The sequence below is a fragment of the Pezoporus flaviventris genome, unplaced genomic scaffold (assembly GCF_033815535.1).
Source record: "Pezoporus flaviventris isolate CSIRO_AGI_PZ_B2104156 unplaced genomic scaffold, CSIRO_AGI_Pfla_v1 ptg000005l, whole genome shotgun sequence".
Lineage (NCBI taxonomy): Eukaryota > Metazoa > Chordata > Aves > Psittaciformes > Psittacidae > Pezoporus > Pezoporus flaviventris.
Genome location: NW_026892553.1, coordinates 14,145,640 through 14,169,743, shown reverse-complemented (window position 1 = coordinate 14,169,743; position 24,104 = coordinate 14,145,640). Strand labels below are relative to the sequence as shown.

The window sequence follows — 24,104 nt, the reverse complement described above, 5'->3', positions numbered from 1 at the left end:
CTTCCTCTTCTAATGCAAAAGCCATGCACCACAGACAGACAAGTAAGCACCATACACGAACATGTGCATGAGAGAGAGGTATGTGGAAATCTTCTTGGGTGTTGAATGTTGGATGACCACTGATTTTGATTTGCAAGTGGGCCATGCAAAACCATCACGCATGATTAACCTCTCCCTGTCTGGGAGCTGTCTGGGAAGAAGTCAGTGTTTGCTTCTGCAAGCCTTGCAATGATCCCTTAAGTATTTCTTTGAGCCAACATCCCTGGATATATTTAAAAGATGGTGTAGGTGAGGCACTCAGGGACATGGTTTAGTGGAGGACTTGGCAGTGTTAGGTTAACAGTTGAACTCGATCGTAAAGGTCTTTTCCATGACTTTATGATACAGGGATCTTGAGGTATGGGAGCTTGGATTGTATAAATAGAAGAGCTGTTTGTGCTCTGAGTAAGGAAGTTTAAATCTGACCTGCAATAAGCATGGCTGCACAGAGGAAGGGCTTTCTCCACTGCTGTACTCAGAGCAATCTCTCTTTTGTCTCAAAGGCCACTGTGGCTATGACTCACACACAGCCATCAGACTATTAACACTTTTATTCCAACTAGTTATTTCTGGCTTTCGACAGTCAGAATACCTAAATGCCCAGAGTACTTCCAGTGTAACTATAGAAATTACAGCAACAAACAACAGCAGCTCGACCCACGGGTCAGCTGAAGCCAAGCTCTGAATCACACACTTATTTTTTACCTATAGTTATGAAAAGGAATTGAAGTCTGGACAGCAAAACAGTGCATTTCCCAGACCCTTAGAAGATGCTCAACAAGACAAGCTCAGCACAGATGATGTTAGATGCTCACCCCTTCCACGGGGGAGCTGAGGGGTGGGCTCTGCACAGCTCCCTTGTGTAACAGGCAGCCTCCACCCAGAATATCATCAGACTCACTTTGTAAATCCACTTGAGGCTAATGGACTGTATGACTGTTGTGAACTGATCTTTCTTCTTCTGTGTATTCATAATCCATACGTCTCAGAGAGCTTTTTATAGGGTTTCTCACTATTATTAAATTAGGAGAAAGATTTTGTTCAAGCTCTAGACCTCCTTTCAGGCTTTCTATGCCTGCAGCAGCAGTCAGGTCACTATCAGCTGTGTCAGTAATTAGAAACTTCAACTTGGAGGGAGTAGGCTCTTCTAGAAGAAGCCAGAATGCAGCCAAGTGAATCACTTTGTGTCTCAAAAACTTTACATTTTTATTCCTAACCAAAAGACATTTGCTTATGCAAGACTGCATTGTGTTGCTGCCTTGGCACAATGCATTTCTTCAACTCTTCTCCCTCTCTAAAAAAGTCAAAATTTACAACGTATTTTGATCTTTTATGGTATTATAAAGAAAAACAGCTCCGAACACTTTCAAAGTATGTAAATGAAAGCCTGAAGTGCAATGTAAGAAGCCAGGTTAATAACAAATGAAGAACAAAGTGGTTTGGACGTTAGAATACTTAACTCTTAATTATAAAAACATCTGACCCTATCTCTGGAGACCTGTAGAAGTACAAGAATGCTGAACAACTCTGAATATAGAGGATAATACATATTTTAAACAAAGAGAATGGTCATGATCAGTTGTGTTTCTGCTTTATTTATTCTCTATAAAAACAATTTTGCAAAACTAGAGGGCCATGAGGTATGGTTCCATCAGCAAACCATATATGCTGATCTATTTTGATCACAATACCGTGGAGCAAGACCTTTATGATTCACTAATAAACCAGACAAAAACATTAGCCTGGAAGCATCAAACCTTCCAGCAGAGCAAGAAAATGTCTAACAGGAGCAGCAAAGCTGACTTGGTGAAAGCTCACAGTTCGCTAAAGCCATGTGCTTCATCTTAACTGAAAATTATGTGAGCTAAATTAAATCCAAAAGCACAAATTTGACAAAAATAAACTAATACAGGAAAGAGGGAAAGGAAAATTATAATGAAGTTACTGTTTTCTTCTGGCTTTCATTAAAACATACCAACGCAAAGTCCTGTTGTTGTGGTTTAAGCCACATTCAAGCTACAGACTTGAAGCCAGAGCTGCATAGAGGAAAGAGATTCTGTTCTGCAAAGGCTGAGATAATTCTCACACACAATACCCCAAAAGGGTGGCCCTGGATGAGAAGTTTTCTTTTAAGGTGTTGCCTTGTTGTCTGGGTGTTGCACACAGCAACAGTGCAGGGAACAGTGAGTAGAAAAGACAACTGTAAAACCACGGATGTTGTCACGGCCATTTGGGGATGCGCACCATGTCTGGAACTTCTACAGCTTTCTGCTGTGGACTAACTGACGCTTTGAATAACAAATGGTTTGCATTCTGCAGGGAAAGACAAGGTGCATCCTTGTGTCATTCCCCGGATACTGGAGGAGTTCCCTTCGAGGAGAAAACAAAACAAGTAAAATCCCTTCCTCCGATGCCTCCCACCCCAACAACACAGAATATTTTTGAGTAAAAATGAAGCCATAGTCACAGGCATTAGCAGATACAAAAGAGACATGTGAAAGCAGTGGTTGTACACAGAAAGCCGTAAGTGCTTTCCTTTTTTTAAGCTTCATGGCTTATTTGCTTAAACCACAGAGACATTTGCATGTTACCCATTTCTGGTCAGATATGAAAAAATAAAGTAGAAATAAATGCAGAGCAAGTATCACCTCCTGCTAACTTTCAAGGTTAGTTTTAACTCATGAAACACTTTAGCAGGGGTCCGTCACTTGAATATACATTTTTAAAGAAGTAAAGAGTATGAACAAAAATGACTTTTCAAAGAGGTGGAAAGAATCAACAGAACCCCAACTATTATCTTTTCTTATTTTAAACTTCATCCCACACTTGTCACAAATTTAGATCTGAATGTGGAATTACTCCTACTCTTCTCTTTTGCTTATGACTTTTTCTTACCATGTTTTTCAGAGAAGCAGTTTGTAAATGTGACTTGTGAGGATGCAGTGTAAAAAGTAACATGTATGCCACAGTCAGTAAGCCAACCAGGCTGTGTGTGGCTGATGAGGTTACAGAAATGTTAAATCTAACAAATGAAGCCGACTGGGAGGTAAAATACCCCGTGGGCAGGACAGAGATTTGTGTTACAAAAGCACAGATCAGCCATAAGTAAGCGGATTTTAACATAGAAGTATATGGATGTTTTTCAGGCAAAGAGTAAGTGTGGCTGTAGCAAAGATCCGAGCAATTCAGAAGGCATTGACATGGTGCTGTTTAGGAGGCTTTTAAAAGACAGGCAGAGAGATGGTAAAAGACAAGCATAGTCTTGAACTTGTAAGGAAGTTTAGTGGTTGATCTAATAACCCTCATGCAGATAAAAAAGCCTTTCCTAAGTAGGAAATAGGCTTTTTTAATAGTTGGCAAAGCCCAGGAAGAATTACATGGTGATGCTGTCTTGATGTTTGTTGTCATTGCAAAAGACCAGGGAGCTATTTCCCAAGGGTATGCCAAGGAAAGAGCCTCTTCTGTTCCCAAAGACTCCGATTCAGAGGGAAAACTGTAGAGGGAGAAAAGAGTATCACACAGGAAACTGATGAACAGCACCCTGGCCTTGGCGAAACAAGGGGGAAAATTCCTTTTCTGATTTCAGCAGGTTACAAGGGTAACCAGACACAGACAAAATCCGCCCATACTGTGCATGATAAAGACAAGTGACACAATGTGAAGCCTCAAATATGGAAGCATGCTGAAAAGTAGTCTTTCCAGAGAGCTGATGGACTGACTGGAAGATGTGGAGGAAAAGCAGAAAAGCTTCCAAAGAAGGCAAGGGAGATTTTACAACGTGAATCCTTGCCCAGAAACTGTATTTTCTTGGGGAAATTTCAAGGATTGCAACAGACAGAAACGCCTTGGCCACTTTCTGGTTTTGCACTCGACACTGCTGAAATGTGTGGTTTCTGAGGGTCTTGCTCTATACCAGGTACAACTCAAAGAATTTTGCCCTCACTTTGATCCTTCCTGTGGCACTGTCATAGCTATTTTTGTGTGCAGAGCAGAAGTTGGACAGATGAAGACTTGAGGTGAAACACGAAGCATTAAGCAGCTCTAAAAGTTACAGTATTTGCTCGGGTGGATTCCAAGTGATTTTAAAGAAAAAGCAACCTTACTGTTTTTTATAGCTTCCAATGTGCTTCTTGCTTTAGATGAAACAGTCCCAGTGCCATTAGTTAACGTGCATATCAACAAAAGACTGTGCTGCTTATTTTCGTTCATCCTATCCAGATGGATTCTCAGCCTTTGATCTTTGATACACTGATTCTTTTTCTCATGGTATCAAAGAACTGGTATAGGAAATAGAATGGATTTAGATGCTTAAAAACAATCTTATGAATCTTACAATCTAGCCTGGGAGCAATGGGATATTTGTACCTGTATTACTAAAGGGCACCTCTAAACCAATAGTGCAACAAACTACTGATGCCACGTTCTTCCGCGTATTTCTGCCTTGCTTTGCAAAAGTAAGAATTCAGTTTATTTTTTCACTTCTGAAAAGAGCTTGAAATGTGTCTTCCAATGATTTATTCATGTGGTGTAATCAAGCACAGAATCTGACCCTGCTCAGCAGAGGCATGATTTCCAGCTCTGTGGTTTTCACCTCTGAGAGTATTTACTATTTGCTTGCCAGTAATTACCACAACCATCTTCTGCTTTGAATTCTAGTACAGAAAAGAACTTTCCAGTTTGTTTCTTTAAACTTGAAGGAGACTTCATTTTAAAACTCAGGTGAAGGGAGCACTCCCAAGGTTCTGGTGATAAAACCATTTCCAAGTTTTTCCTTCTTGACTGTTCACCAAGTTCGGCATTATTGGCTCCTGTCTAAAATGCCTTGGCCAGCAATTCTTTTCTGTCCATGAAGTATTTTTTGTTGTTGTTGTTTAATACTCTCTTTGCCCAAAGGGACAAATGCTTGGAAGTGTTTACATTTTTCACTCATTTCTTGGAAATCATGACCCACAGATAAAAAGAGTACTTCTGCAACAATAATTTGGCACTTGCAACGCTTCTGGTCCTACTGATTGTTCAAATGCATTTTTTAAACCCATCGCATATGTTCATGTTTTATTCTGTGACTTTCTTATTACTTCTCAACAAAAGTTGAGAGTGACAGTGCTTACTCATACTATTGCACTGCTGTCATGAAGTTACAATATGCATAGTTTACACAATGATTTAGTGACAAAAACAAGAAATGAAGACAGAGTTTTAAGCCTCTCTGGGAATTTGGGGATATTTGGGTACTCGTCTTTCAATAAAGCCTGTAGAAGGCTATCCTGCTGGTGTTTTAAATATGCCATAGGACATCTTTGTCCATCTCTTTGAATGCTAATTTTCTCCTGTAACCTGAGACTCTTCTTCACTGTAGTTTATTTGAATTCTAACTAAAATCAAGCAGAATAATCCAACTGCCTTGAAAGAGAGCTGGATTAGGACTTCACACTTGTTTAATCCAAGACTCCTTCATGGCTGGTTCCGTGTTCATTGAGAACTCAAGATTTTCTTGAGTGCAAAATCAGACCCACAATGTGTAACTGAAGTTGAAGATGAATGAATCACTAAAATAATTGCATGCTCCTTCCCTATGTTATTTCTTGCATTCAGTGCACAATGTTTGTATTTTTGCAGAACCAGAGTTACAATACTCTTTGTTTTTATTGTTTTATTGTTTGATAAAACTTTGTTTTCTTTTCACTTTCATTCTTTTGCTGTAAAGAATCAATGTCTTTAGAAATAGTGTTGCTTCACATACTTTCTAATCCATGTTTAAATCAAACCCCACAACATATACCTATAATTAATTTCACTTCACAAATTGCTTCAGATCTGTGTTAGAAACATCTGTTTTGTCATGGTTTTATGTGAGAGATGTCAGGTGCTCTGTGTTTGAAACACCTTCCCAGAGGAGCAGCTCTGCTTCCCTAGATCTTCAGGACCACAGCCTTACTCACAAGCAAAACAGCCCCATCCCACAATCCATTTTACGGTGTGTGATCAAATAAGCTGCAGATCAGGGAGAGAAACAGCAAAGAGAGATCTTCCTGCTTGTTTGCCATTTTCTAAGCCTGTGGCTATTTTGCTTTTATGTGGGGCTATTACTGGCTGCAGCCACCCAAGGAGGCCAGGGAAGCACTTGCATGGATGCTGAGGACTAGCCAAGAAAATCACTAGAAGGAAGAACGTGGGAGAAGCAGGGCTGGTTGGAAGCCAAAGGCTTCTAAAGAGACCTTCAGGTCTTGGGCTGTCATGAGCATAAGACTGTGTGTGTGTGTATGTTTTGCATTCCCACACCACAAAGCTGCTGCCTCTGTCCTGCTCCAGAGTTTCATGTGTCAGACACAGCTGAGCACAGACCCATGACTCATTCAGTGGCTGTGCCTTGTCTTTGCACCGGGAAAGAGCAGCAGCGCTGCATTTGCAGCCAGCGGAATGTGTAACTGGAAGGCAAGCTCCCCAGCCGCAGCCAGGCACCATTTCCACCGAGGTTTACTCTCAGTCACTTTCAATACTTAAGAACCTTCTCCACAGTGCTCTGCGTCTACTTTGGTCCTTGATCAATTAATGGTTTGACACGGTGAAACTAAGAATTTTCCGAACAGCATCATATTCAGGAAAGAGCAATTGTAAGCTAAGGACTGAAACCACTAAATGCACTACACATGCTACAAGAAAGAGTTGGATTCTTTCTTACTCGCCTGAACTAAATTACTAATCAATAACATTTTCACCAAAAAGCTGAGCAAATCCAGGAATAATAAGCCAAGTATATAACATAGTGAGACATGGGTTTCAAAAGAACAGAGGTCAAAGCTGCCAAGGCCTTGTGTAGTTAGGTAACTATCTGGATAGCTCAGCTCTTCTTTCCACCCAGCTGAGATGTCCCCAGTCTTTTCACAGTTGTACGTCTGACCTTAGGAGCCAAGTATTAGAAGAGTCCCTTTCTGACACAACAGGTTTTGGGTTCATCAAGTCAACATTTATTTTTAATAACTGGGTTACCAACAGGCGTTGGAGTGTCGTCCCCCCCCACCCTCTTCCCTGTTGCTGACTCCCTGAGCTGGGGCTCTGGTATTTGCTGACTAACAGGAGTACCTGTAGCCTGTTCCCAGAACAGACCCTGTTTGTGGCTCAGTGTTTTTACTGGGAAGAGACAGGCAACACCCTGCATTAGCAGAGTGATAACTGGCCATTTCAGCTAAAGCTTTTCACACGAGTTACTACCATAAATGTAAGTGCTACAGGAAGAAAGGACATCTGCTTCCTACAAATCTTCCTACAAAAGGTTAAGGTTTTTTTTCCAGCACTTCTCTTTGCTGCTCTGGAGGCTCCTCCAGTGCCTTCACCAGAAACACACCAGGTCTGTTGCCACCATTCTTACGTGAGGACAGTCCCTGGACAAGTCAGGCGGCTGCAGACTGGTCTGTGAGCAGTGTTAGCACTCCAGTGCTGACTGATACCATCTCCAAAGAGGAATGGTGGCAAACAAGATATTTTTCTCCTCTTTATGTTACTTCCTAGCAAAAGTCAACTTACCCAAACACATAAAATTTTATGTTTTAGTTTCCTTGGAGGTGACTTCCTTGCTCAGTCAGCTCACTGAATAAAGGTGGCATGCAATTTTCCAGACAGCCACTAATGTTCAGTCACGGAAAAAGCATAGTTTGATTATTACACTCTGACTCTTCTATTGCACAAGTATGTTATGAAAGAAAAAGTTATGTAAAACTCATAGTGGATTTCACTATTTCCTATTTAACTGTTTTACTGTAAGCATGCAGAATGTCCAAAATATTAATCTATGTAGAAAAATGAGAGCCAGCATAACATGGTTTTTAACATCCTTCTGCCTCTTTACAGTAAGACAGATGATCATGTTTAATTTTTTCCTTTACTATCATAAAACCTTTCACTGACTCACAGTCCTTATGCCAAGAGACATGTCAGAGAGTTTTATTGAACAGACAGTGAATATGGACCTGGATTTTGTTGTTGCTGTTTGGCTGTTGTACATACAGAATTTAACTATGGAAGATCAGAGCATTCTCCTTGCTGAAGACATTTTAAAGGTCCAATAGTGAAATACCTTCAACCATGCATCCTAGTCCATCACTTTGTTCAAATAACCTTCATTAGAGGCTCACAGAATTACTGTCATCCCAATGAGTGGCCAACCCATGATGGAAATGACAATCTACCCTTGGATGAGCTCAGTGTGTTTAGTAGTCTTAGTGCCGGCTCCAGGCGACTATAACAGAACTAGGAGGGATTACTTAATCTCTTTGTTTGCAATTCAAGTAAGTATACCAAGGGCAAAGGAGATACAAAACCTTAAGACTGCAAGATGATAAAAGGAATCTGACAAGATGATAGTATGTGGGAAAGCAGGGATTACCGCTGCTCGTGTTGTTGCTGCTTGACTCCAAGGGCTTGCCTGCAGTTTTACTAGCATAGCTGGGCTGCCATGTATCTGCTGGCAGGAGTATGCCATGGGAACACTCTGATGCTGGAAAAAAAGGACATTGTTTGCTGCCGGTTTAGTTTACATTGCTTCAGAAGTGGTTTAAGATAAAGGAAAAAGATGTCACTCATCCCAAGAATATCTGAGAAGATGTTTATTAGCATAATTATAGTGATTTAAATTCATGCATCATTATACACCTATGTAGTTTCCCCCGTAGATTGCATTGGAAATAGAGCTCCTTGAAACAACTTAGTGGTAAAACTTAGTAAGGCAGAATTTTGCTGTATCACAAAACACGGATTATTTTAATCTCCCATATGAATATACTGCTCTGGATTAACAAAGGTTTGTTAGAAAACCACTGGAAAAAAAACAAAGCTCCTAACACAGCTATGCTGAACGGCAGCATAATGTGACTGTGAGGTGGCAATGGCTACTCCAAGCTGCTAGTGGTAAAGAGGCTTTTTCCAGGATCTAGCTGCAAGTCCATAGATGATTTTCAAATGGTGCCCCAAAGTCTCACAAACACTAAGCAAGAAAACAGATCCCCTGGAGAAAGTCAGATGCGAAAACCATTCAGTTCTTAAAGAATGGATTTTTAGAGATTTTCTGAAGTTTTTCCCTAAAATTCCCGAAGAGATGCAGTTATTAGGGAAGGTGGAAGTCACACGGGATGCACATGACATCTCTCTGGCCACTGGACTTCACTGCTGGAGGAACTGGAATTGTAGGAAATAAAACACCCCTGTGAGGCTGCTCTACAGCCCAAAGGTGGAGGTCTCCCATCCTGAGATGAGCCAGCTCAGCCTGATCTGCAGCCTCAGGCAGGCGAAGTCAGCGATGTAATGTCGGTATTAGTGTGACTGGCAAGGACCTGCATTTCTGGGAATGGCTTTTGCTGTGTTTGGAGAGGGAAGGCAAAGCAAAGGAGAGGAAATTGCAGTAATGCAGAGCAGCAATATGAAATACTGTTGTGGAAAGCTCAGCGTGCAAACCAGCATAGCGCCCTGATAGGGGGCGGAGGGTGCAGCTGGGGCAAGGAATGTAGTATCTGATGTTACCCCATGCCATGCAAAGGGCAGGGCTACATTTCTGCATGGAGCCTCGCCGTTACTTTCATGTTCTCACACATTGAGCGGTGCATAGCAACTCATCTGCTGGGCCATCTGCTGAGCTGCCTGCGTACTCGAATTAGGACTGCGACTCTTTTCCTACGTGCAGCCTTTCAGATTTTACACCCTCCCATTTGAAAACTTTCTCCTCCTGCCCGATCCATTACATCACCCAGCCTCGCCAGCTGGGACTGACTGCTACGACAGTAGGTGTTCAGCAGCCTTCACACTGTCTCTCACCCTTCAGATTAATAACCTCACCTAGGGGAGAAACATCATATGCACTTGCCTTGCGCTCTGTGTGTTGCCCCATCAAACAGGATCATCATTTCAGAGATGCTGTGGGAATTCCCCAGCCAGCGGCCAGCAGCCAGCGTCTGCTTTTGTCTTGAGTATTTCTAGGTCCTCAGCATGCTGCTGGCTGTGAGTCATGCAAATTTTCTACCAGGCAAAGCAAAAATGGCTGCACCATGCATTGATTTTTATCTCTCAAATAGAAAGTGAGGTTTTTCAGTGACAGTTTACTCTTTTCAAGAAGTTACCAACTTCTCTGAAACTCTGATTTTATTTTTCACCGTAATTCTATCTGTCTGTGATCTCTTTGAGTGGAAAGTTTTGAGCAAAAGATGTTACATAAAATAAAGTGAAACTGCATTCTCACATATTCCTACCCATTCATTGTCTTCAGTTTCCAGTTGCTAGCTGGTAAATGATTCTAGGACTTATGGCCATTAATAGTACAAGGTCTTATATCTGAGTGCTTTCCTCTGCTCCTTATCTTCTATTCCTATGCAGAGATGGCACATAAAACAGTTGTTTTCTTAAAGTCAAAAAATTAATCTCTGAACTAGAACGTACAATGATATGCTCATACAGAGATCCCAGTTCCATTTCCAAATCCAGTAAACCTGAGGAACGAGTCAGACTGAAACCTGCCTGTGGGTGCGCAGTCAGTTCTGGGTATATGAGAATTAGGGCTGCCACTGCTGAAATCTTCACATAGCTCAGGTTGCTAAAGCACATGCAAATCATTTGCTTGGAAATGTTCCTTAGACATGTCATGGGGTGTGACTGTCTCTCTCCATCACTGTATTCCGGAAAGGACTGCACAGCTACTGCTTCACACAAGGTCGCTCTGGCTCTTTACCTCCCAAACTCATGTCACCCGTTCTCAAATGGCAAGTTTCACTAGAGCATCTCTGAGCTCACGACAAGGTAAGTGCCATGGCAAGGGGAGTCCTTAAGGATTTAAAGCAGCAGTGTACGGATACTTAATCTTCACCTACCTAAGTACAGCTTATGTGAAACCTGGCCATGTCTGCAATCTTCTGCCTTGACACAGTTTCATTCACTTTTAACAACCAAGCTCTTCACCCTGACAAAGAGCACAGGCAAAACGCCCACTTGGAATACTCTAATGGGTAAACAGCTTCAATTTACCAGCCAGCAAGCCAACTTCACTTACAAAGTTTAGAAGATCATTTCAAGCACAAAGGACCTAGAAATATAATGAAAGACAAATGGGTCCTTCAGGAGGATAAGGTAACAGAACTGTAGAGGGTTTAACTCATCCTTCTTTCCATTTAGCAATGCTGCTGCTGATGGTTAAAACTGGGCAATTTGCTGAGCTTGGGCAACAAAGCTCTGAAGAGGACAGTCTGTAGGCTGCACTTCTTCCCGCTGGAGAACTCTGTAGAAAATGCCTGGTAAAATCTTATTCACTCCAAAGACAGATAAATCACAATAATTGCTCTTTAGGGTCTGAGATAAATGCAGTCTCTGGCAAGGATAAAGGATTTGACAGAGCCGAAATGAGGGTTTGAACCCCATAGGGGACAAGAAAGCCTCTAACACCCTCTCCTCCAGCCTGAGGCTAAATACTGGTTGTGCTAGAAAACAAGAAATGTCTCCAACTGCAGCAGCAGCAAGCTCCTAATGTAAGTGAATAAACAGCCCTGATGGATACCAAGCTACTTGTTCAATTTCTGACACAGAATCTCAGACACTCTGCAGACACGTCTCAAGGTTTAAGGCACTAAGGGTTGGATTTGCGTTGAAAATTAGGAAAGTTTCTTATTAAAGCAGCTATTCATATCCATTGTGTTAGGGAATACGCCCGGACATTTGAACTCCAGCCCTCCATTCAAGGAGTGCTAACAAATGAAATGAAAATTAAGAAAAAGTGCAATTTAGGAACAAGAATAAATGTACTTGGCATCATTGGCTTTTGTTGTGCCTTCTAATTTAAGTTTTATGGTAAATGTGGGATTTTCTGGAATGCTTCAGTCCCAAAGGTCTCTTGGGTAGTGGGAACTATAAAAATAACACAAAGAAATATCTAATGGGAACGCATGTGCTGAACTGGTTTAGATTATGGCTGTGGGCTTCTCCCCTACTTCACAAAGCAGTGAGACGTCTCATATTGTGTCACATTGATAATTTGTTTAGAAGTAAACATACGTATTTAAGGAGAAGATCCTCCAGATTCATTACAGATCTGCTAAGTTAGCTCACACAGGGGCGAGCTGGGTCCGCATCTCCGTGCCCCACCTCCTGCTCGTGGGAAGGTCTGACAGCTCCCAGCTGCTCTGCTGTAGGGCCAGGGCTGCTGATGCTCATGTGGGCAAGGCAGGCCCAGAGCACTGGGGCTGAGGAGCTCTGTGGCTCCTGGAGCTCGGCCCGGAGCATCCAGCATCAGCGAGAGCATTTTGGACATAAAGTCAAGGCTGCTGATTGTGAGCGATGAGGTTGCAGCACTCGTCCCCAGGATAAGGGCTGCTTCATGCTCTGTCATGGTGCAGGAGGCTCTAGTTTTCACATCAGTGACTTACAGTTGTGGTACATTCAGTTGGTGGTACTTTTACTGGATCAGCCACTGGAGCTTAAAGGAGAGCTTGCTGTGCTAAGGTCTATACACAAGGAGCACATGCAGGCAGCAGAGGAAGGATAAAAATGACTGAGCTGTAGAAACAAGGCACTGGTGCACCTTCACAAGCCACGTTTACAAAGCAGCTGAAGGTGCAAGTGGGTACCTAGGGCTGCTTCCACAAGAGCCAAAGCACTTTTTCATATATCTGGTCCTTGGTAACGTGCCAGACTACCCCAAAAAGCACAATGGACTCAAATTTCCTGTTTCTGGCTACGCTGGAGCACATTCTTTCAAAGCGTGTTCCCTCTGCCAGGTTTTCCCTTCCGAGCATACCTTGCAAAGTGAATTTTCAACAGTTCCCCATGCCCTTTGGTACCTCCAAGTAGCTATTCAGCTCACAAGTGTGCAAGGTACCACAGTGTTACTAGTTTCTCTTGCAAATATGATCTTGCAAAAAACAAAGCCAAAAGACCTAATGGAACTCCAGAGGTGTCAATGTTTCACAATTTCACATGTCCAGAAGTTCTGTTGTAATTTCCTTCTAAGTAGTCTGGGGTTAATGAGAGTGAAGAGAATGATAGGAAGGAAAGAAATAATTATATATTCTCTTTCTTCTCAACATGTCCCAAGTGTCACCTCTGACCCAGCTTTCTATTTCTGGCATGGACTAAACTCCCTGTATTTATTTAGCAGCCTACACAGCACTACAGTAACATAGCAACAGTACTTTCAGTTGTGAATTTGCAAAAAAAAAAAAGAAAAAAAAAACCCATATTTTTCATCAGAAAATTGTTAAAGCTTTGGAGTCTAGTAACACTTTAACAAATGCTTCTATTTTTCCCTTTAAATCCAGTATCATTAGGTTTCCAGTCTGCCAGCCCAATGTACAGGGATTCACTGGGGATCCAGAGCAGTGTCACTGTCATGAAGTCTGTTCTTTCTATGCCAATCACACTGCCCCTTAACCTTTTTGTTCGTTTGTCTTAATGATGGTTCAGCTTGACTATTTCTCAGGCTCAGCGCTGATGCAAGCAGGAGTTTGGGAGGATGCTGAAATAATGATGGGGTTTATCTCTTGGTTTTCCCTTACTTTTCAAACCCAGATCATCCTTATTTTATAATCCACAGCTCAAGGGTGATACGGTGCTTGGAGTTCTCTGTCAAAAGGAACACTTTCAAAAGGAACAAAGTGGAGCTGGAGTCAGAGTCCAAATCCCATTGTTTTACAGGGAAAGTTAGCCAGGGAGGACCTGCAAAACCAGCCCTGGAGTCAGAGGAGTACCCAGGGATAACATTCTGCAAATCCTATTTCAGCGGGAGCAAAGTGCCTATGCATCTCAAGAAAGCCATTCCCTGAGCTACTAAAGTGCTGCTTCTTTTTAAACCTCAGGCCTCAGTGACAACTCAATAGTTTTCTTAGGATGGTTTCAAAATGTTTAACTTCTCCAAGATAAAACTTCCTCAGCTTGTAAAGCTCCCACTATAACTATTAGTAAACAATACAGATGTGGTAGCTGGATTACCAGTGAGCAATTCGTGAAGCACTGTAGGAATTCTCCTGAAACTGTTCCTTCATTGCCACTGTAAACCCAGTTGGCATCTCTTCAGACACTTTTTCTCATCGCATAGTGATCTGATCAGCACAGCCACCTCTGAATGCCAGTGGCTGTCCTGTGGAATCAGCAACAGACCTTGGAAGTGCAGCTTTACAGCGGGCATGCACATTCAGCTTTCCCAGCATTTATAAACTCAACACTCCTGTAAACTTAGTGCAGTTTGTAAAGCCTGCAAGTAAAACATAGGTCATGTTTGTTCCGAACTCTTGGCTTCTCCTTGGCACGACCATTCATGTAGCTTGAAAAAAATGGCTTCACAACTGCAAGATCCTTGAACTTGTACAGTTTGCAAGTCTGGTATGTAAAACCGGATTGTTCACGAGCTAGGCACTCTGCTGAGATTACAACAGGGTCCTATTATGTCAATTATTGTGTCCAACAGAAATACGAATGCATAACCCATGGTCCCTGAGACTTGGAAGTCGCAGGATGAATAATATTTGTCACTAACAGGGCTCTCAGAAACTACTGTCTTTTAAAAAGCATTGTCAAAAACGAGTCAAAACTTTCAGATGACAGCCTAAGTTCCATTTAACACCTTCATCTAAGTAATTTTATATCCATACTAATAATGTCATTTTGCTGCCTTTCTCTAAAATGCTCTGTTGGAAAGGATATTGGATAGCTGAAATGCACTGCTCAAGGCTTTTGCGGAAAGCTACAAAGCAGTTTGGACTGCAGGGGTCAGGTGGGGTTTCTGGCATCAGAAGGGATGGGAATAACAAGATCTCTAAGAAGAGTTGTCTCATTCTAACAATTACAAAGCTACAAATGAGTTAGTCTCAGAAAGAGAGTATTTTTCTGCCATGAAGCCCAGACATCAGTTCTGGTTTATTTTTAACAAACGCCAAGTTGCAGCAGATTTTAGAGCCCAGTTTTGCATGGCTGTTTGTTTCTTGGTTTCATTGGGTTTTTTTTTTTGACACAACACAAACTGAAACAAGTGAAGGATATTATTGTAAAGCAGAAGAAATGAAAAAGTTGAAGCACTGTGTTTTATCCAACATTTAAATGAGAGAGAAGAAAATCTATTTTATCTGGCTGGATGTAATGTTTTGACATACAAATTTCATTCGAATGATGGCATTTTTTCCTTGTCTTGTCACATTACTAATTCATTCCCAACTCAAAAGGACAAGAAAGAAAATAAAACGACTGTTTCTTTACTGAGTAGCACTATAAGAGTAAACGTGTCCCTTTCCCTAAAAGCAATCAAATTGGCACAATACACATTCATAGTATTTTAATGCATCGTTGGTAGAAAAAATGTGGTTATCCATATTATAGCTTTCATGCTATAACAAAGAGTTCAAAGTACTACTTGTAATGCCTCTTCCTCTAAGACATGTTTGATTGCATGTTTAATTACCACTCAAGTTAACATTTCCTTCACTATTTCAAACTAGCATGGTTTTTTTAAGCCTCTATTTTTAAATGCAAAGACATGATAACTTGTGGGATTCTGTTTTGAATAGAAACCAATAGCTGGACATTCCTGTGCACTGAAAACATGTAGTCCAAGGTTAAACTGGGGCTTCAGGGCTAGTACGGCTCCACCCAAATAAATAATCCAAGGGAAATTATTCTGCTTCACATTCCGATACACAAGTTGCCAAGAACAGCGGTGTTTGTTAGAAATTACCTTTTTCTTAGAAGTCAGCCTATCTCATTGAACAGTGCATCTAAACTACCAAAACAAGGTTAAAATGGAAGAAAATGGTGTAGAATAAACATTGCACTTAACCTACCCAAACAAGGTTAAAATGGGAGAAAATGGTGTAGAATAAACATCTCATTTAAACTACCAAAACAAGGTTAAGGGGTGGAAAATGGTCTGATTTGCACTTAGCTAATTACAAATGTTTAATGGAAACTGCTCCCTAAAATAAATACCCTGCTGTTATTTTACCAGTGAGATCAATTTGGTCAGGATTTCATAGAGAAGGGAACATGTAGTCTGCAGCACGGGAGCTTCTGTATGGAAGTATTATTTTTCTCCAAACTGAGTTCTTCCTTAATATACAAACCAGACAGAATATATGCTGGATTTTTAAATGCAGTAACAGCAGTGAAAACATAGGTGGAAAACGTTCAGTTAGAACCTGCTAAAAGGCTCTGTCAACTTTCTCCATCACATGGGACTCCTCACCCAGCCTGCAAACCAGACTTACCAAGCCTGCACAGATTGGTGAAATGAACTCAGATATTTCAATGAGAGTTTGGGATGTTGGTTCCAGCAGGATATAAAAGGTGGCTGCAACTGTTCAGAGGGAAGAGAGCTCAAAGGTGGGGCTTTGTAGGAACCGTTTCCAAATAAAACAGTGCATGGACACAAATGAAGTTGAGGTTTCTCTTTAATAGCTATTTATGTGAAATTTCCCCCAAAGCCCAAACCAGCAGCAGAAGTACTTGGCTTTACACAGCACTTGGGGATTTCTTTTAGGTGAGGGTGGCAATGTCCTTTGCTGACACCAGCTCATGGCTAGATCAGAGAGCAGACGCTCTGCATCCCACTTAGCAGTGCTGTGGGACTCTTGTTCCTATTACTTGAGCAAACTCTTCTATAATTCTACTATGCTTTTTCTTTTTAGTGGCCAGTAACTTCCTGTTTGTTCTCCTGATAAATACCAGAACTTCAGCTAAAAATGGAGAAGTTGTCTAGATTCTCTTATCTTGTAAACCCCTGGCAATGGTGCGCTGTGGTCGAGTTCTGGCAGATCCCCACAACGGTCAGAGGCACCCGCTTGCAGCTCCTTGCTGCTCTGTACTTCTGACAGCACTTAGTGCCCCTTGCACAGAGACAGCAGAAACCCACACTGCTTTGCTAGCTTTTTGCAGCTGGTACATTAATTTACCCCTCTATTTGTCTTCCCGGACCAGACACTCCAAGAAATGTGGTAAGAAGTGCAAGGCTCAATTTTCTAACACGGGGTCCATTTCAGATTCTTGTTCTAGAGATGCTGATAAGGAATTTTGACTTTCAATAACGCTTGAACAAACCAGTCACTCAAGTAAAGTGGGAAACTTGCCTCTTTTTTTGAGCAAGTGGTCTTCCCTCATCAATTTGTATAGTACTGAAGATTAAAAATAGCTCTTCAGCTGGGGTACAGCTGTGCAGCATTGACCTAAATGGAGCGGCACTGACTCGCAACAAGAAAGCATCTGTATATAGACCTTTACTACTTCAAACCACGTATCAACACTAACAGTAAGCGCTGGCGTGGCATTCACAGGAGCTGGGGGGGCAGGCTGGCTGACTCCTGCTGCTGCTCCTCGAAGGTGTCACAAACTACAGGACAGGGTTGCAAGGATAGGCTGAAATTAACTGCCTGTTAAAAATCCCCCTCCTTGACCTAATCAGCACATGAATAATGTGTCTTCTCAATGGCACCGATTTCATTAGACATCCTCTGTGCCTTCTTCTATGTCTTTTTTACCCCTCATAGTGACCTTTTGCACTGGCTGTAGCAATTTATTTGTTTTCTAGGCCATGAAACTATTCTCTCCCCTCTCCAATAAACAGAAAACAAATATTACCGGTCAGTGAGCAGATATATTTCCATATGAAAACCATCAACATAAACAGTTTTTTCCCTTGTCACTCTGAATGCCTAATCTAAACCCCTGGTTGGATGTTTTAGCACTAATATAAGGCACTGCAACCCCCATCAAACCTGAAGCAGACTCCCCCATGACATCTAACTTCTTACAGAAGCTGGTGCTCATGATCCACTAATCTCAATGCCAACAATCTCCAGTGGGGCCAGGTTTTCCTCCTGTGGGGCTGAGCGTCAATGCTGAAACTTAGCACTGTTGGTCTAGAGAATGATGGACTTCACCTCCACCACCACCAGTTCCTAGTTTTTGGTAGCAGCTTCTTCCTCTCTCACCCTGGCCCCATCCCCAACTCCCCAGAGCTTCAGGGGTTCCTCAGCACCCAGCAGACCCACACAGCCCCAGACAGTAAGGAGAGCTGGAACCAAGTGGGGAAATGAGAGCACCGCAGCTTTCAGGTCACACTTAGGGGACAAAGAGCTGCAACACACACCAAAGGCTCTCCCGGGAGACTCCTTGCACAACTGCCTCTTTAGATAGGCTGACGTGGTGGATTCATGGTTCAAGTATGAGGCAGGGGGATAAGCATTGTACATGCTATTAAACCACTGTCAGAGCGTTTCACTGCTGAAGTGAAGCTCCCTGTGCTTTCTAATGAATTCTCTGTGTTCAGCATTAAGCTGTCTGTTTTTACAGAAAGTTACACTTGGGTAATTAATCTCGTGTTCGTTTCCTGCACATGCAAGAGAGCAGCCTTTGTTAGGGAATGATAAGACACTTCTAAGAATAGTGCTACTAAGAGCATCAGCTTTGTGAGACATTTCAGGAAAAATATAGGCTCCTAACACCTGCTTTTTTGCTTCTCAAAGTTTTGAAAATAACATTTTGCTTACCTAGAGCCAAATTCTGACTTGGTTACTCATAGAAAACCTAATTGCTTCCATCAGAAACAAGCATCAGTGAAGGGATACTTTGGTCTCTGGGCTCCAATCTTGTAAAGATGTATTTGTTTAATTTTACAAACACTGTAAATATTCTCAGTGGCTTCAGTGGGACTATCTGCAGCTCCCAGTCTCACAACCTGAATTCATCACTTTGGTCTCTTAACTATACATTCCAAATTAATTGGATTTTCTTAGTGACTGTGATGGATTGAGGATTAAGAATTTATCTGTGTGTAAAACAAGAGACCCTCGGGCCAGACCGTACAAAGGCCGGATGCTGAACTCAGGAAAATGTAAACTGGGAGACAACCCTGTGAGAGCAGCTGAGTCGCTCCAGTGCAAGAGGGTTCCCAGCCAGCAGCAGAACAAGCCCCCATGTGAAGCTCCCTGGCAGCCTCAGCTCAGCCCATGGGTTTTGCCAGCTGAACACAAAGGGAGGTGTAAAGCTTGGGGATTTATGCACGTTGTCAGTTCAGAACCAGAGCCAAAACCATTCTCCTGTAAGCGGTTGACACTTGACACCTACTGAAGTCAGTTTAAACAGTCATTGTTTTAAAGCTTGTGTTGTTTTTAAGCAGTCACTGTGATTCAGCCCGAGCTATCTACCACCCCAGTGCAAAAGGCACAAGCTACCACGCTGGTGAAACTATGCAAAAAGTGGGGGGAAATAGTTTACAGTGGGAAAGAGGCATTTTCCATTTAGACTGTAGCATTCACTGTGTAACCCAGTCATAGCAGAAAGGACATTAATCTTTGCTGTACTTGCAGCAGATTTCTTTCTGCTCTATTACGGACAAAGCAGTAGTTTATCCTCCTAACCAGAAAGCAAAGCCTAATCTGCAGAGAACTGGCTAATCTAGTGGTTGATGTTTGAAAAATAACACAGACCCAATTTCTCTAGGTTTTGTAGTGCAAAATGCGAGCAGAGCAGACTGCAACTAGCCTTGTGAACTGATCAGAGCCCCTGTTGTGACTATTATCTTGACTGTATAATGGGGGCTTTCAAATCCCGGCTTTATCACATTCTGTTTTCTCTACTTTGCCCTTTTATGAATATTGAGTCATCAAAAACAGCTTCACTGACAGAGCTACTAATGATACCAGCTGGGTGAATCAGTGGCTTTTACATTGTCTAGTGTCAGTTATACAGTGCTATTAGTACGCTCGTTACAAAATACAACAAAAATTAGATATCCACATTTTATTTGCAGCTCCCTTGAGACACGTTGCAGTGGTTATTTTAGAATTGGAAAATGCTAACCGAACAGAGCAAATATTCAGCCATTTCAAAGCAATACTGCGAGCTAAAAGAAGAAACTCTGGCTTAGAATAAGTTGAAAGTAAATTCGAACATCAGTAAATTTTCCTTCCTCCTAGTTTTTAGTGTAAAGAAAAAGCACACCACCAAATGATATCAGCCACATTCTTCATGAGACAGTTATTCCTCATATTACAAGAAAAAGCTAACATCAGCAGTCCAGGAAAAATGCTGATAAACAGAAGTGAACACGACAAATGATGTAAGTGATGTATATGGCTTGGGAGTGCAATGGGCACGTATGGAGGCATCGTTCCAGCCCAGTGCAGTGCCAGGGGGTAAGTTAGGTTAGAAGTACATGACTCAAACGAGTACTATTCAAAAGTGTAACAACAGTAACGACATGCCTGGTGAAGAACCATCACAAATGAGTATGCAAAATGGCCCGCCATGGGCTTACATTTTTAATGCTGTCCCAAGCCATTTTTTCCAGGGGTCATTTATTTCTACCCGGAGAGCCTTCCTCGCAGTGATACAGTTCCCTATGTTGGCAACACACCCTTTTCTCTTTTTTTTTCTTCATAAAACCAGGCAGATAGAGGACGAAACAAGGGGCCCCCTTTACACACACTGCAGTTGCAGCTTCCATGCACGCAGAGCTCGTAGCTTCTCACAGCCCCCTTCACCTTCCAGCTATCGGGAACTTTACAGCACGGCATCTCCTAGCACCCCTTATCTCAGACACAAAGTCAAGCTTTCTGCTAGCAACTGCATCTGGCACGTTAAATGGGTAAATAAAACTACTGCAGATGTTGCCTTTAGCAAGTGTCATGGAAATGACAGAGCATCTTAACAAAGAAAGACTCAGAATTTGAAGTATTAGGCTGTTTTTATAAGGAGGCTCTTGCCCTTCCCTGGAAAAGTGACATCTGAAATTCTGTTACAGCAATTCTGTTAGTTACGGCAACACTAACTGAAACCGAAATGTGGTTTTTAACCCAAGATACGTTGCATAACAATTGAAGTATTACAATCTTATACGAGCCGGGAAAGGTTAATTCCAAAGGGAAAATAATACGGGTGAAAACTAAAACGCTCCATAAGCGCATGGACTTGTGAGTCTTTTTGTTTTGGTCCAGGGCGAAGCCGAAGCAGGCGAGACATTCAGAGGAACAGCAAGACACCGAGCACATGCCCAAATCCGTTTAGCGAGAAAAAAAAAAAACCCACATCGGCAGAGCCTTTGCACTTACGTATCTCTTGAGTTTCTTCTCGGGGGGTGATTTAATGAGCCATCCGGTGCAAACGACGTCCCCCGAGCTCATCTTCCCCCCCGGCGCGGAGCGGAGACGCGGGAGCCAGGGTGCGGGCTATGTGTGCGGGTGTGTGCGGGGCTGTGTGCGCGCGTGTATTGTTCCCAGCCAATTTGCAAGCAGCAGTAATCAGCTTCCTTCAGCTGTGCTCTGATACTGCTCCAGCCCGAGGAGGAAGTCATGACATTGATCACTGACACGGCCAGCCCTCCCTCCGCCTCAAACACAATGCAACACACCGAGCACGTGATGGGCGCCCGGGGACCGCCGCCGCGCAGCCGGCGGCTGCGACACCCACCGGCACCGGCACCACCGGCACCACCGGCCCCGCCGCGCCGCCCCGGGAGCTCAGCCCCGCGGCCCGGGATGCTGAGGCCCCTGCCCGGTGGAGCTGGGCTCGCTCGCCCCGCAGGGAGCTGCGGGAGGAGCGGTGCTGCTGCGGCCCCGGGAGCCCCGTTTGGGCGCGGTGCCCCCGGCGGGGTTAGCGGAGGCGGCCGGAGAAGGGCCGTGGCCCGGCCCTGGAGGCCCAGCCGGTGCGGATGCTAGTGCCGGTGTCGATGCTGGTGCCGGTGTCGGTTCCGGTCCACACACCTGCCGACCCCATCAGCACTGAGATGACTGCCTCAGCTCCCACCATCTGCCTGTTCCTCTACTCCCGAACTTCCGCACCTTGTGGGTTTGGTCCCCTGTATCAATTTACTACAATTAAATGCAGATTCCCCCGGTGTTCAGCTCTGGATCCCCAACACAAGAGGGTTGTGGAGCTGTTGGAGCAAGTCCACAGGAGGCCACAGAGATGCTCCAATTGTTGGAGCATCTGTGCTCTGGAGGCAGGCTGAGAGAGCTGGGCTTGCTCAGCCTGGAGAAGAGAAGGCTCTGGGGGGACCTTAGAGCAGCTTCCATTACCTAAAGGGGCCAACAAGAAAGCTGGAGAGGGGCTTTTTATAAGGTCCTGTAGTGACAGGACAGGTGGGAATGGTTTTAACCTGGCAGAAGGAAGATTTAAATTAGATATAAGGAAGAATTTCTTCCCTGTGAGGGTGCTGAGGCGCTGGCACAGGTTGCCCAGAAAAGCTGTGGCTGCCCCATCCCTGTCAGAGTTCAAGGCCAGGTCGGACAGGGCTTTGAGTGGCCTGGTCTAGTAGAAAGTGTCTCTGCCTGTAGCAGGGGGGTTGGAAATAGATGAGTTTTAAGGTCCCTTTCAAACCATTCTATGATTCTATGAATAAACTTAAATTTCCTGGTCACAAACAGACCTGTTCAGAAGTGCCTGCAGGGAGACAGGTTGCCATCCCACTGTCACAACTGAAAGCCGGTGCATAACATTGCTGATATCCCTGGAGCTAGTGCCTCTCTCCAGCATGGGAAACTCCTGGCTTTTCAAGGACGGGGCAGCTTGTGTTCATTTTGAAGCAGCTGCTTATATACCATTGACTTAGATTTAAAGTGGATGTAGTGATTCTTCACTGGGTTTTGCAGGTGATTTGTGAGGAGTCTCATGTGCCTCTGCCGAGGCTCAGTGCTCGTGGTGCAGACCTGCTCTGCCAGCAGTGCTCAGCAGCATCACACCTGGGTGAGAGTTTCAATGTTTTCCCGGCATTTTTCACATGCGGAGCTCTTTTGCAGGGCAGGCTGGGCACAGCTTCCAGGGTCACTGCTGGATCCGACCAACTGGGAACCATGCTTGTGTTCTTCGTGATTTTAAACAAAAATGTTGTGGCAATATGTATTTATTGATATATATACCTATGTATATATATACATATATGATATGTACTATAAACGGCACATAAATATATGCCCTATGTACATTTATGTAACAATACAAATAAATCTGTATATACTCATAGCATCCCTGTTGCTAGTGCTTTGCTTTACTACTGGTCATAAAATAATCTTGCCATAAATGAAAACTGTCATGAATAGACTATAAACAACATATTTAAAATGTGCTCTGACTTCTCCAGATAGGTTTTTGAGAGTGACTTTCATGCAGCCTTGCAATATTACTTAATTCCCAACCTTACGTGCTACTACCACCTTCACTCAGCTCCATTTATCCCTTATCCATAGGGATGATTTAACAACTTCACATGTTTAATATCAGGTCTGTGAACAAGGCTTTGCAACACTTCTCCTCGGAGAGATGCATCCAGCCATGGAACTTATTTAGGGAAGGAAAGTCACACTTTCCTTCCCCATGTGACTTGAGTGTGTCACTCTGACAGATACAATAGCCTTACATCTGAAGGCTTTAAAACATTAGTCTACCAAAATTAAAAAGAATTGTGATAAACTTCATGTAACCCACTTTTTACTGGATCATTCTTCAGACAGATGGGTTCCCCTGTCAGTTCTCATGTGCAGCTGCGTAACTGCTTGCAACAGGGCAGCAGAGGAGGTGTGGATGGGGCAGAACAGGGTGATGAGGAGCCCGGAGTGCCGAAGGGATCTGAACCAAACCACAGCCTTGAGGAGAGCTCCAGGTTTGTCTTTGCTTGCCTTTGGTGATAATGCTGCTTAAATCACCAGGAGTCCTCAGCTCTTAAGCCACTTGTCCCTGCCCTTCTGCCACCTGCTTCATTACACAGGCACAGTGTGTTTGTGTGGCTACATGACAACTGAGTCACAAAACTGGCTGTGTGGAAAAGAATGAGTCAAAAAAAGAGAAAAACTGGTGATTTTCCATCTGGATCAGGACTAGTTTCCTGGTCTGATAAATGCTGTGGCCTGCGACACACTCACACCTGATCAACGGATGGGGGATGCAGGGCAAGTTACAAGAAATCAGCAGTTGCTTAAATTGGCATTTGTGCCCCAAACCCGCCTGCTGAGTGGTAGCCATGGCGACAGGGAGGGGTACAGCGGCTCTGTTCCCTGCTGGATGTGTCCCTGCTCTCTGAGCCGCCCCTGTCCTCACTGCAGAAGGGCTCAGCTGCCTGCGAA

The 24,104-nt window shown here is 43.3% G+C and overlaps 1 protein-coding gene across 3 annotated transcripts in view; it reads right to left on the bottom strand.

The window, feature by feature from the left end:
* Window positions 1–21,501, bottom strand: part of GAB3 (GRB2 associated binding protein 3) — a 64,652-nt gene extending 43,151 nt beyond the window's left edge. For 2 of the 3 annotated variants that reach the window (XM_061446120.1, XM_061446121.1), the window contains exon 1: window positions 21,099–21,499. In XM_061446120.1, the coding sequence (XP_061302104.1) occupies window positions 21,099–21,170 (72 nt within the window). In that variant the 5' untranslated portion in view covers window positions 21,171–21,499. Of the gene's footprint in view, window positions 1–21,098 lie in introns of all 3 variants that reach the window. The other variant, XM_061446122.1, reaches the window with a different exon arrangement.
* Between the last annotated feature and the right edge of the window lie 2,603 nt (window positions 21,502–24,104).